The sequence below is a fragment of the Morchella importuna genome, assembly GCF_003444635.1.
Source record: "Morchella importuna strain M04M26 chromosome Unknown Morimp01GS054, whole genome shotgun sequence".
Taxonomy (NCBI): Eukaryota; Fungi; Ascomycota; class Pezizomycetes; order Pezizales; family Morchellaceae; genus Morchella; species Morchella importuna.
The window spans coordinates 170589-184635 of record NW_025763451.1 but is presented as its reverse complement, the minus strand read 5'-3'; the positions used below and the strand labels follow the sequence as shown (position 1 = coordinate 184635).

General features: G+C 49.3%; 4 protein-coding genes across 4 annotated transcripts; 1 reads left to right on the top strand and 3 right to left on the bottom strand.

Moving 5' to 3' along the window:
* Positions 1 to 986: 986 nt before the first annotated feature.
* Positions 987 to 2819, top strand: LAJ45_11019 (uncharacterized protein; the record flags this gene model as incomplete). Its single annotated transcript, XM_046120532.1, has 3 exons — positions 987 to 1679; positions 1743 to 1995; positions 2047 to 2819. 3 exons carry the CDS (start codon positions 987 to 989, stop codon positions 2817 to 2819), a joined length of 1719 nt encoding a protein of 572 aa, XP_045966303.1.
* Positions 2820 to 5198: 2379 nt separating this feature from the next.
* On the bottom strand, positions 5199 to 5702 carry LAJ45_11018 (uncharacterized protein; the record flags this gene model as incomplete). Its single annotated transcript, XM_046120531.1, has 1 exon — positions 5199 to 5702. One exon carries the CDS (start codon positions 5700 to 5702, stop codon positions 5199 to 5201), a length of 504 nt encoding a protein of 167 aa, XP_045966302.1.
* A 135-nt stretch (positions 5703 to 5837) lies between these two features.
* Positions 5838 to 7904, bottom strand: LAJ45_11017 (uncharacterized protein; the record flags this gene model as incomplete). The annotated part of the gene is made up of 1 exon (XM_046120530.1): positions 5838 to 7904. The coding sequence occupies one exon, from the start codon at positions 7902 to 7904 to the stop codon at positions 5838 to 5840; it is 2067 nt and encodes a 688-aa protein (XP_045966301.1).
* A 15-nt stretch (positions 7905 to 7919) lies between these two features.
* LAJ45_11016 (uncharacterized protein) lies at positions 7920 to 11155 on the bottom strand (the record flags this gene model as incomplete). The annotated part of the gene is made up of 4 exons (XM_046120529.1): positions 7920 to 8451; positions 8531 to 9304; positions 9373 to 9620; positions 9839 to 11155. 4 exons carry the CDS (start codon positions 11153 to 11155, stop codon positions 7920 to 7922), a joined length of 2871 nt encoding a protein of 956 aa, XP_045966300.1.
* Positions 11156 to 14047: the final 2892 nt, after the last annotated feature.

Here is a 14047-nt window from a genome sequence, read left to right as displayed (position 1 = left end):
ACACAGTATCTACACATTAAACTCTTTATATTACAGTGCTGAGTATTGAGGCTTGGTCAGTCAGCGTTAGTAGGTGACGGTTTGTCCATATCAAGAAGTTTGATACCCGGGGGACATGTCCAACCGCAATCACGGAATATCAGAACGTTCCGTTCCGTACTGCATGTAGTAAGGTGACTATAGGCAGAAATCATTGCCCAGGCCGCGCTCGCCGCCGCATATCTGGTTGATTTACATAATTATCAAACTATGAACTACTGAAAAATAAAACATCCAAGTATTATTAATATTAGTATTCCATAAACATCTATTACGTGAGCTGTTTTCACAACCAAGCTATCATTCATTACATTAACTTACTCTTATACTGACCAGTGATACTTAGAACGTGTGAAACCATCATTATTCATTAAGTACATATATTCTTTTAAAGCCCAAACAAAGCATATATGATGTATAATATGTGTATTCTACAGGCCCAACCTGATCTGCGTTCCTCTAAACAGTCTGGCCATGTATGTATGTGCATTATGTACTCTACGTCGCCTCCAGTACAATACTTCCAAGTTATTGTCTAATATTGACAGCAACTGTTAGGCATTCGGCGGGGAAACAGCCCTCCTAGCTGATCTGACAGGTGATGTGAAGTAGATGCTTTCCTACCGCGGATCAGGGAGAGTCTGTGGAAGTGGCTGTGGTGGCGCCGGCGTTTTGGGCGCCACTGTTCTGAAACTCACCCCACTTGAGCACCCGTAAGCGAATGGATGGTGACACAGGCTAGAGGTAATACAAGGCTTGGCAACAATCTTGACCTTGGCCCATCTTCAACGTCAACGCGTTTCCCAACAGAGCTTCACAGCTTCATCTGACGATCCATCTTCTCTGACGAACCTTCCAGAAATTTTCAAAACTGCACTCAATTTCACCAATTTTTATCACTATCACAGAGAAATAGCTAAAACAGAAAAAAATTACACTCTTACACTATGTCATCGTTACAGGATCTCCTCAATCCTGTTTCGTCTGGCCCTTCGTCCCCCGTCACCACACGTCTCCCAAGCCCTCCACCTGTGCACAAATATGGACTCGCGACCAATACTCAAGAAGCTGCCAGCGCTCTAGTATTATTTGCGGATCACCATCATCGCAATTCCTTTAGTCTTCCTAATCATGAGCACGACGGTGATCGGTCTCCTGTAACCCCTATAGCGACACACCATGATTCCTCGTCTTCTGATACGGTTTCCTCCTCCCCGGTACCACCTGTTTCTCCACGTCGAGTGGCTCCTATGAGAAGCTCTGCGGTACACAAATCAAACGATTTCACCCAAATTCTTCGTGCAAGCAGCTCAGAGCGAGATGCTGATGGAGATGAGGAAGATGAAGAAATGGGCGAGGACAATGTTAAACCACAGGGCTTGACGGACTACCGTCTTTCGCCGACTCCAATGGTCCAGGAGGGCTTGCGTTCTTCGCCACCTGCGGCATCAGCATCCCCCCCACCTTCTACCGTTTCGCAAAATCTTAAAGATGTTGTTGTAACCACCAGTATTACTACCAAATCTAAGAAACGCCCATCCACAAAAAATGTCCCCGCAAAGAAGAAGGGAATTGCAAAGCCCCAAAAGAAGAAGCGGAAGGTTGACGTAGAAGAAGATGATTTGGAATCCGAGATTCCTGTAAGACCTGCTGCTTCGTCTAGGAAGAAGAAGGGCCTCGCTTCTAATCCGAGCCACGCTCAGGTCAATGGCCAGCGACCCGCCAGTATTCCACCGAGACGCGAAACTGAGTCCCCGCCGCCAACAAAATCATTACCACCTCTCCCATTATCACCCCTCCCGAAGTATAATGCCGAAGGTATGGAACTTTATTGTGTCTGCCGGAAACCTGATTCTGGAAAATGGATGATTGGTTGTGATGGCTGTGAGGATTGGTTCCACGGGGAATGCATTAATGTTGCCGAGAAAGACGGGGATTTGATTGACAAATACTTTTGTAAGCTTCGTGGCCGCGCTTCCCCCTTTATGCCCCACTAACATTGTCTAGGCCCTCGCTGCGAGGTTTCTGGTCACGGGATTACCACATGGAAACGGAAATGCCGTCTTCCTGTCTGTCGCCGCCCTGCACAAGTGGATAAACGCCCAAAACCATCAAAGTACTGCTGCGATGAACACGGCGTTCAATTCTTCAAACTTCAAACTGCTGCACAATCGTCTCGCCCCGCCATCTCATCATCTGAATTAGCCGTCGTTGCTAATGGTGTCTCTTCCGCGGCTGAGTTCCGTCGTATTGGTTACCGCATGCCAACACCACCACTATCCGACGAGAATTTCCGTGACTATCCGGAAGAGATTGAACGTCTTGTAGCAATCGCCAAGGAACGTGAGTCGTTGAAAAACCAAAGGCATCTTGTTGAGGATCGTAGGCGTTATCTTGAGTGGACACATCAGCGGGCAAAGCGCATTCATGAAGAGCTTAAAGCAGATCCAGAGGCTAGAAATGTCGGGAAAGAGATCTGCGGATATGATGAGAGATTTGCACTTGGTGAGGTTGAGTGGGCTGCATGGAGGAACTCCGACGAAGGAAAGGAAGTCTTCAAGGAAGAGAGGATACCTGGAAGGGAGGGCGTTTGTCTCAAGAAGAAGTGTGAGAAACATGGCCTATGGAGACCGCTCTTCATGGAAGAAGCCCAGCTTCATGAGAGACTGCATCAGGAGAGACTTGTCCAGCTTAGACAAGAAGAGAAAAAGATCAAGGAGCGCCAAAAGAGAAGGAGTGTAAGAGATAACCGCGAGGGAACTGTTGAGAAGTTAAAATGAAAGTAGTTGTGCGAATCGATAATAGTTAGGTCTCTTTTATCACTAGTAATTTTGGGATATTATAGTGTTTTATCATTGTATTTATAACGTTGAACGATGTTAATGGAATCATATTATGATATATATAATGACATTTGTTCACGCGTTTGTTTGGAAAATACAGTTGCAATACTAACACTGCAATTGACGGCTTATGTCCCCTGGGTTGGATTTCACTTAAGTTAAGTCATAGGGCCCACAATGTTTTTCCGTTGAGCAGCCGTGATGCTGGACTCCGAAGTAGGAAAGTTGATGCTCAGGTAGACGCAATCCTGGGGGTATGGTTAAACTGGGGTATGACTATATGTAATTTCACCTAAATTCAAGATGGAATACAGGAGAATTCCTGAGAATATGCTCTGCTATTCTTTGCAAGAATATGGAGAATCGTTTTGATTGTTAGGAGCCGCCAAGAGTGTTGTTTACTGGAAGTTCTTTTCGATTTTGTGAGGAGTTGGTCGTACCCCAGTTTAACCATACCCCTAGGATTGCGTCCACTAACAATATCCTTTGGCCGTCACTTCCTGGCGCGCCTATCACCGGGGTTAGGGTTCGAAATACAGAGAGACATGTACATGTGCGCATACCGGATGAGGCAGTAGCATTTTACCCGCTACGCCCAAGGATAACCCGAGTAATGATATCTGTACCGTCGAGATTGTAAACCCCAGCCCTTGGCAGTGAACCCTTTGTGATCGACGACTAGGTAATAAGTGCATGCTTACATGCCGTCTTTTAGCAAGTACTAGAACATGCATGTACATGTAGTTAATTATATGATGTAGATATTTACATTCCAATTGGAATTAAGCCACATACTACATTGCAATTTACGGTACTTCTAGCAGTACAGTAGCCTTAAATTGGAACTTACTACAACACCCCAATTAAATAACTACATGTAGTCTCTACCATTAGTTGGAATTAATCTCCGTTTCCAGCATTTTACCAAGCCTTTCAATTTGCATGCAATTAATGAATTAAACAAAAAGAAAAAAAGAGCCCTTCAATTGTATGTGCCCAGGTGTATAGGTATTCTCACGGAAGGAATATTCGAAATGATCGGGGTCGACTCGTAAAAGATCATGCAGCATCCTTCGATGATCATCTTAGCAGCCTTGCAGAATTATGGGAAGGCCTCGGGCCTCAATGGATGAAGAAGAATTAAATTGAGCTGTCAAGTTCATGTACAGTCCTTAGTCGATCCTGTACCTCACTCTATATGTGGCTAGCTGCTCTATGTATCCCATAATCCGGTGCTTAGATGCTGTCTATTTGACAGAATATTATAATTACTAAAAGAGGAAGGGTGGTAGCCGAATATGTGTGTGATCCAGACACAAGCCACAGCTGAAAATACGCCGCCCGAATCAATAGGCAGCTTTAACGGACTATGGGATAGTCAGACCGAATTGGCCCTACAAACCTCTAATCGTAATAGTAATAAACCTTCTCGGTTTCCATGTTTTAGATGAAGCACACGTTGTTGGCCGGCTGTTGTGTTCACTCTCTGTTTCTATTCTCAACGACGATTCGAGACGAAAATACGTAGAATGAATAAAACGTCTATTAAGAAAACCGAGAGCAACAAGATGATGGTCTGATGAACAGGAAGGTAGCTAGCTACAGTAGTTATACGGCCCTTTTCACTTCGGACACCTTTACAAAGGGATTGTCCTTTTCTGCACTGACTAATGTATGACAAATTGCTTAGCAACAAATGTGCCCAACAACGAAAACCCCTCTTCCTTCCCTGCCTTCTCTTTCCACCTGCCTCAGTACACTATCATTTATCCCAACTACCGCACCAGCAACAAAAGAAATAAGCAACAACCGTATCAGGGAGATGTCTTGTACACAGGCGCGCAAGCATAGTAAGCAAATCATAAGCACGATAGACGCAGTAATCAATACGCAGTAAGCAAAAATAAGAGATAAGAAAGAAACCCGCTTTCAACCACCCCCCTTTTTCTCAATTGATATGCCCTCCAGGCGCTTGTTTCCCCTCCATCGCGGATAAGAAATGAATGATACCGTGAAGCCCGCAGGCCCCGAAACGAAACGAACGCTTCTCGGCGCATGATTTAAACGTTTCTAGGCGCTCTACTCCTCCTCTGCCACCCTATCCTCCCCGCCAGGGAATATCACCGTCCTACTGCCCCATTCTCTGACTCCTTCCTCTTCGTCCTTCCCCAATGCCTCACACAGTCCCACGAACCTCAAGTTCCCCCGCTCTTGTCTATCCTCCTCGAATCCCAGCTATTGATCTTCTCGAGGAACGAATATCTTCAAGTCATCGAGGTGCACCCTCTCGTGAAGCCCCGTATTCTTAACCCTTGCCTACTCGCCGGTGATTAGATCGAATACCCTTCCGGTCCTTCCATGCCACGATATTTTGTCGAGTTTGTACGGACCCTCCCACTTGGCTTCAAACTTGCGGCCATGCTGTCTGTCGATTTCGAATCTGCGGAGTAAAACGAGGTCTCCCATTTGAGGCGCCTTCCATCTTGCCCTTCTTTGCTTTTGCGAGCACTTCTCCAGGGTTTTGGTTCTTACTGCCTCCCGTATCTCCTCTAATTTTGATAGCCTTTGGTGGTATGCCCATAGCTCCATTGGTTCTTCAACACTAGCACTAGCAGGTGCAGCATCTTCACCTATGCTGTCGGTGTACCGCTCAACTATCTTGACTATCGCTTCCGATATTACCGCAGAGGCTAGTTGATCCCTCGGCGTGGCGTCTAGGCGGCTCCTCCGGAGGTTGAATACAAATAGCAGTTGGCTAGGAGTATATCCGTGCGCACGTATCACGCGTGTATTTATGGCATGGGTTACCCCAGGCAACATTTCGTCCCAAACATATCGATTGGCGATTGAGGTCGCTATTAGAGTGCGTAACCCCACTACTACCAGCTGTACGTAGCGCTCAGCCAGGCCCACTGATTGGGGGTGCGACTTAGGCGCCGGGAATTGTTTGACCCCTCATCCATCTAGTAGTTGTTTGACGCTCGCGTTTACGAAGTGCGAGCCATTGTCATTGTATATGGCGCGCGGCCATCCGATGTACTTTCCGATTTCCGAGATTAGCACTACAACTGCCGCGCTATCCGCTCTCGCTACCACGCTTGTGAAGAGGTAGCGGGTAAAGTAATCGACGACGATCAAGATGTATCTGTTACCCGATCTTGATATCGGAGCGATCGGCCTGATGAAGTCCATGCCCCACAAGTCCATTGTCTGCAACTGGAATATGGGTAGTAGCGCTTGCGAAGGTTTTAATGGGCCTACCCGCTGGCATGAATCGCAAGATCGGCAGTAATATGAGGTATCGCGGTGGCGTGTCGGCCAGTAATATTTGCGGATTAGCTTCTTCAACGTGATTGACTCCGCAAAGTGTCTATGTACGTTATGCGCCCAACATAGGATTTCCTTGATGTTCCTTTTTCTGATGCAGATTGCCAATTCTCCGTTCTTTTCTCGGTATAGGAGTCCGTGCGGTCGGTCCGGCGCTTCGGGATCGACTATCACAAATCGCGCCGATTGGTATTTCAGATTCCACAGCCACCTCGCTTTATCCGTTTCTGACAGCTCGTTTCCTTCCTTCCCCGCCTTACCCGCAATCTTGCCCGCCGGCAACGTTCCCGTCAGTTTATACTCCACCATCACGCCATACCAATCATCTTCCAGCCAATCCTTCCATCCCTCTATATCCACCACCGCCACCTCTATCTCTCCGTCTCCCCGCCTCGTACTAAGCCTCGACATCCCGTCCGCTATCACATTCTGCGATCTCGGCACATGATAGATCTCCTTATCATATTCTGCCAGCTGCATTTGCCACCGCGCTATGTGTCCTTTTGCCTCGTCACCTTTCAGAACCGACAGAAGCGCTTGTTGGTCCGTGTACACCTTTATAGGGTATGGCGACCCCAAAACCAACCAGCGTACCTCACTTAGCGCCCTCACTACTGCAAGCGCTTCATGCTCCGTGGTGTGGTAGCGCGTTTCCACAGGCGCGAATGTTTTGGAAGGGAAGAGGACGATTCGCTCACTTTCCCTGTGCCGAGGTCCCGCGATGGTGCCTGGAGGTGCATCTTCCAGCTGAAACAGCACAGCACCTATGCCTAGGTTTGATGCGTCTGTGGAAAGGTGGTACTGCATGGTGGGGTCGCCTCCCCAAACGACGTTGTTGACGATGCACTCCTTGATGTGTTTGAATGACGCCTCGTGCTCTGGCTTCCAATGCAGCACTAAATCTCTGCGCGCACCTATGCTATTGATATTGCACAGTATTGCCGTCTTTAGAATCTTTGCGTGATCAGATCTTCCCGGTACCCACTGCCTCAGGTACGTGCTGATATGCAAGAAGCGCTCAAGCGCAGCCACATTGCTTGCGACTGGATAGTCCCTTATTGCCGCCACTTTATCGATCGATGGGCGGAGTCCGCCTTCCCCGCTGCCCGCAAACCCCAATAGTTTAAGGTTCCTCGACCAGAAGTGGCTCTTTGCAGGGTTGAGCCTCAGCCCCGACCAGGCGATGTGGGGGAAGAATTTCTCATGGAGAAAACGGTACTGACTATCGAATGACGTATGGGTACTGTAGTCGTCTTCCATGAAGTACTCGAATGCGGAGTCATCCCCGGAGCCTGAGATAGCCGCCTCAGCGAGCAGGGATGGTATCGGTCCCGTCAGGATGTCTTTCATTCTTGCGTATATATGCACTGCACCCGATAGTCCCATGCCCATGCGCAGATAACAAAACTGACCCAGCGGGGTGTTAAACGCGGTTTTGTAGGCGTGCTCCCTTGCGAGGGGTATGCCCCAGTACCCTATTGACGTGTCGGCCTGCCAGTAGCATTTGAATCGACTTTGTATGAGATTGTGCAAGATTGGTTCAATTCTCTTCATCGGGATATTGAACTTAATAGTCGCCTTGTTCAGCCTACAGAAGACATGGACCATCCTCAGACTATCATTCTTCCAGCGTACAAACTTTGGCTTGCTCGACCATTGCGAATTCGATACCGTCAGTATGCCCGAATCGCACATCTTCGGCAGGTTTTCCTACATCCAGGCCATTTCCTCCGCCGTGTAGAGCGGGTTGGTCGCCTTATGTGGTATTGAACCAAGGTATGTCGGGATGTAGTGCACAGCTATTCGGCATTCCGGTATATTGCCCAAGTTGTCCCCGAAGATGTCACGCCAGGTGTAGATTAACCTCTTAGCACTTGTTCTTTCGACCTCGGTTTCCGCGGCGTTGCCTATTGTAGTGCGGCATTCTTCAAACCACGCTTCTATCTCCGCATCGGTCGTGTGTGAGTCCACCTCCCTGTGGTAGCTCGTGGGCCTCTCTTTCGTCAGGTACCCTATCGTATTTATGCCGTATACGCGGTCGTCCTCATTGATCAGGTCGTAAATTTCGCCATGATGATTCTTGACCTGGCGGCGATCGTGAACCTGTGCTAGCCGCATCGTCTCGTCTTGTGCCTCTCTCTCCTCATGCTCAGCCCACAATGTTTCACATCCTTCCCCGTACCCGGTTCCGCCCCAACATTCTCCTTCTTCTTCTCCTCCGGGTTCGTTTTCCACGTCACTGCTAGGCCCCGGGCGACTAGCAGTGGGGTCCTTTTAAAGCCTCACCTAACTGCAGTGAGCTTCTCCAGGAGTCCCGAAACCCTTCATTCCATTTGGCCGCCCGCAGCTCTTCCTCGTTCCCTCCCCGCTTCGCACCCTTCTCCTCAAACTCTCTCCTCTCGAGCTCCAACTCCCACCTTTCTTGTTCATCACTCTCTCTTGATATCCTCTCGACGATGGCAGACATGGTGTCGTCTTCCTGTTCGATATCTTCCGCCATCTCGTCGTCGATTTCGATCCTCGTGGACTCAGCGCTGATGAAGATCCTCGGGGACTCCTCATGCCCGCCTCTAACTGCGGGCACCAGGAATTCGTTGCCTTTCTTATCTTTGATGACATACGTGTCCAAGCGGTAGTCTCCCCGCGCTTGGCACTGACGGAGCCATCGCCTACTTAGCAGAATCGAGTAAGATGGCGTTCTCAGCCCTGGTACAAGGTGGCAGGTAATTCGTGCAGTAACCCCCACCACATTGAGGTCGAAGGACACCACGGACGAAATTGGAGCTAGTCCCCCGTCGGCGGTCTTGATATTGAATCCCGGCCCGCGTTCTTTGCGTAGCCTCATCTCGTCCGCGATGCTCTCGGGCATGAGATTTACGACGGAGCCGGCGTCGACGAGTATTTTCTTTACTGTGAAGAAGCCAGCGGGCATCCCCGGTACTCTAACCTTCCCGTCGGTGTAGAAGTTTACGACCGGGCCCTCGTCCTCACGTGCTCTGTTTACTGCTTCGACTGCGTGGGTTTCGTCCGGCTGGGTAGTCTTCTCCTTAGGGACTCTAGCAATACGTTCTAGTACTAGGCCTTTTGCCAAATCTCTGCGGGCAGCCGGGCAAGGTCGAATAGAGCACCCCACGTGAGTCCTTCGATTTTAGTATCTCTCAACCTCTGGACCACGTCTTCGGGGATAACCCCTTTCATCATCCGAATGGGCCGCTTAGACTCGGATGGTTTTGGTGTCTGCCTGGAGCTCATGCCGGGGGCTTGGTACGCCTTAGCTTTGCCTTTGCCCTTGTCGGGAGCGGCAGCAGCATTACCCATCTCCTCATCTTCCTCTTCGACCCTCGCCTTCCTCTTGCTCGCGGGTCCTTCCGCTCTACTGCTCCACCTCCCAAACGCTTCCTCACTATCCTTCTTTTCCACCTCATCAGCGTCAAACTACTCAACCAAGCTCGCCTCAGGCACCCTGATGCCGCCAACCTCTCTGTCTCCCGCACACACCTCTACCGCATTTGCACCCGCCGATGCCGCGTTTCCCTATTGCGCTGTGCGTACATCTCCCCCTGGGGCGCCTCTGGGCCTGATCCCGAGTGGTACCAGGTTTGCACCCTGCGCTACTGTGTATTGCCCACCGGTGGTTTGATTTGGGGTAGCCCCTGGGGGCCCGACTGAAGGCTCAACTGTGCGCGTATCTTCTCGATTTGATCCTCACCTACTCGGCGTCTAACCTCCTGCTGTTCCATGATTGATAGTGGAGGGTTTATGCATTCGGGGCTGTAGTGTCCTGTCTGACCACACCGGAAGCACGTGACGACTGGTCTGGCGTCGTTCTGAATAGTGTGCCTCCTCGGCATGTACCCCGTGGGCGGGTAGCTTTGCTGTCCCGTCGCCGCATAGTGCGGGGGTCCCATTGCGTGTGGGTTCAGGAGTTGCGCTTGATTAAACGTGGACATCGAATTCCCATAGCCGCTCGGGTACTGGGTGCTGCCCATAACTGGCGCTTGGTTGTTCGGCTGCCTCGGGTGACCGTAATATCCACGGTTTACCGCGAAGACCTCCGTCTCTCGGGTTGCGGGTGGGATATCGTAGGGGTTATTGTATTGCTGCTGTGTAGAGAGTCTCTCTACTAATCTTCGCAGGTTGGCAACCTCGCCGGTGAGTGTATCTTCTTTCTCTTTACGCTCTTTCTCCACCATCTCTTGCGCCTTCTTCTCTTCCACGAGGGCCTTATTTGCCTTCCTCTCCTTCTCTAATGCCTCCCTAATCTTGCTGCCTCCTACCCTCCTCTTGCTCTCCTTTCCCACCTCACTGAATTCCTCCGAGTCTGAGCACTCTTCGCTGTCGCTCGTGTCGTCATCACTACTCTCGCTGCCACTGCGATGCCCACTTAGCTCCCTGGTGCCGGTGGCGAGCACCTTCTTTGCCACCTCAATGGCTTGTGATAGGGTGTAGTCGTCGTTGATGTCGAACTTCCCCAGGCTGAGGAAGTTACACCGGGTTTGCTCGCGGGCCAGGCCCACGTAGAACCTTCTACTGGCAGACTTGTGGAGGTCAGACGCTATCGGGAGGTCAATGTTAACCCTCTCCCTCTTGCGTATGTATTGTTTTAGTGTGAGCTTCCCTTGCTTGAGATTGGTGACTGCGTTCTCGGCACGTCTTTGCCTTTCATCCCTCTTGCTCTTGTTGTTAAATCTCTTCTTGAGGGCTTCGGTGAGTTCACTCCACGAGGAGGCTACCTCTTCGTTTTGTCTTTCCAGCCATCTGGCCGCCTTTCCGCGGAGATTCGCACTGAGGATTGCCACTCTGGCAGCGTCTCTTCTTCCGGCGGCACAGAGCTTCTCTTTAGGCTCAAAATTGAGGATCAAGGATTCGATGAAGGCTTCGACTCTTTCTCCAGTGCGTCCACTGAAGGTCCTGGCCGGTACTGATTCGACGAAGATAGAGGCCATTTCATTTTCAGAACTAGAGGAGGAGGGTGCTTGGTTTGTAGTGAAGAAAGGTCTGTCTAAGATGGAATTCCCTGGCTTATGAGCTCTTCGGGAGGGGGTGCTGTTCGTGCTTGGTAAGGCAGTGGCTTCAATGGAGTCCGCCTGTGGATGGACCATCTGCCTGATATTACGTATAGTTGTTCGGGTATGATACCTCCGTCGGTTCGACCTTGACAATGTAGGTGCGGGGATTCGTTTGGTTGATGACACTTTTGGCAATTTTGAGCGAGATCTGGAGGTTTCGTTTGCTTTGATGATGCGGTGAGCAGTGAGGCTGATTCCATTTGCTTCGGGGATGCGGGCGATGAGGTTGTATGCAGGTACTGTGATGAGACTGCAAACAACAAAACGCCAATCACCCTTCTTTTTTTTTTTTTTGAGGAGTGCAGAGAACGAAGGGGTCATGTAACGGTGATATTATGTTCCGGCTCGGTTGATAAATGAGATCGTGATGAGAAGGTATTGCGCAGTCGAACTAGGATTTGAAATGAGATTTCTGTTATGTTCTTTTGGTTTCTGTTACTCGGAGGATTAGTCATCAACGGACCAGGAGCTAGATATATAAGGGGGCATTGTCTCGTATCTTTTCATGTTTTCCTTTCTTCCCTTTACTCTCTCACGCAACCTCCTGTACTTACTCCACAAATACTACTTTTGTTGCACGTCTCGTCATAGGGTCCAACTGGTTGTCGTACCAAGTCGAACCACCCTATAGTTCACAGTTAAGGATACCTATTGCTACGTCTTGCCTCGGTTGTATTCCTTGGCACCATAGTCTCTACGCCCATAGACCCCCGTTACAGGTCACTATAACGGGGCTACTATCAGACCATTATAATAATACCTGTTCTACCAGTCAAAGCCATACAGCCCTAGGGCAACCGCAGCTTGTTCTTCATCGACGGGTGAAGACAAGGGCAGGTGAGCCCCTACCTCTATTGGTATGGAGGGTAGGGATCTTAGCGAGCAACTAGCCCCATGAGTCAAAACAGGCGATTGAATAAAACTAGAACAGAAGAACAAGCATGCCAATAGGAAGGGTAACCCCTAACATAAGTTACCCTACCTTGGTGGTCGACCTTTGAGGTGCAATAACATTGCAACCGATGTCCGGAAAATATGCTTTAGCACGTCAGAAAGGATCCTGGCGGCGCTCCGGTCAATTTGGGATAATCTAATGAACGCGTTGCGGATGTAACGGGGGCAGCCTCTTCTAAGTATCGCTAGAATCCAATAGAATAGATTCGGCCGTGCAAGATAGAAATCAGGTGCAGATTTATTCAAAGATACTATCGCTAGAACTCAATAATCTTTAAGGGCTCTGCTACCGATGATGGTCAAGATGAGGATCCGGACAGTTGCGCGGGAATGATCCTGAGTACTTATACTCCAAAGGACTCTATTCTCTGTTCCTACTTCCTTACTAAGTTCCGGTGCTGCCTTCTAGCGGAGGGGAAGCAATACCATCGCTACCCCGCTTCTCTCTAAGCGTCAGTGAGTGCTTCCGGTTCCGAAGGCAACCACCCTTAGTCAAAGCCTTTGCAACACCTGCAGCCTTTGTTGCCACACAACTGGGGCCTGCATGAATGAGCTACCGCTCAGGCGTAAGCTTAATCATTGCTGTAGAGCTTTCGCTTATTGTAGACTTCCCAGGCATAGTCCCTTCCACTACCGGCGGACTTCCAATGCTCAGAGGATGTAGAGGATCGCCGAGCACTCAGAGCTTCACTCTGGCCGGCCTTTTAATCATTGGCGAGGCGCAGACTCGTCAGTCATTGCTCCCATGAGTAGATCCTCCTCCTAGCGCTCAGAGTGTAGTTACTCCGACAGCTGGTAGCTAACCACACTGCCGGCACTTGCATGTCACTGTGCAACTGGCTTCTAACAATAACTCTCAGCATGTAACCGGGCCCTGTGTGTACTCATACACCAGACAGTTGAATTGGCTCCGTTACAGCGGAGTTGAGGAAACACTGCAAAATAAACACGTTTTAGACACCAAAAATAACCTCCGGAGCGTCAAACCGCCAGAACCCTCCTGTTTCAGCCCGGTGCATTTTTGGGGAGTAGGAGTACTACCCAAGCTACTAAAGCAAACCTCACTTTACAAATAAAACAAATTGAATAAGCAATTGCTACCTGGTCGGTCGTTTCCGCTAGTTCTTAGGACCCTGACCCGCTCTTGGCAGAGATTGCGTGATTTGACTCGGGCGGAAGTTCGTCCGAGGTGTGGTAGCAACTCCTCTCGCCCCTAATAGGAAATAGTCGCTGTGCCCCCGACTACTGACAGGTAGTCTGCCCGTCAGAAACAAAAGAACCTGAGCAAGGGAACCGAACTTCTATAAAGAACTCGGTAATGCCCCAGGTTGGCCTCTCATAATTATCGGATCTTTACAAAGCGAGAAGACCCCTTAAAGTTATTAAGTTTCTAGACTACAAATAACGATCAAACAAAAACAAACTCTATCTTTCTGTCGAACGGGTCCCATCATAACTCGTTCGCACTCTTTATCATTTCTACCTGATCGAAGTCACGGTCATGCCCCATCATAGCACCCCCATTACAGTCACCATGTTGTTGGCCGGCTGTTGTTTTCACTCTCTGTTTCTATTCTCAACGACGATTCGAGACGAAAATACGTAGAATGAATAAAACAACTATTAAGAAAACCGAGAGCAACAAAATGATGGTCTGATGAACAGGAAGGTAGCTAGCTACAGTAGTTATACGGCCCTTTTCACTTCGGACACCTTTACAAAGGGATTGTCCTTTTCTGCACTGACTAATGTATAAATTGCTTAGCAACAAATGTGCCCAACAACGTATATGCTTGATCGAGACAACCCTAATAT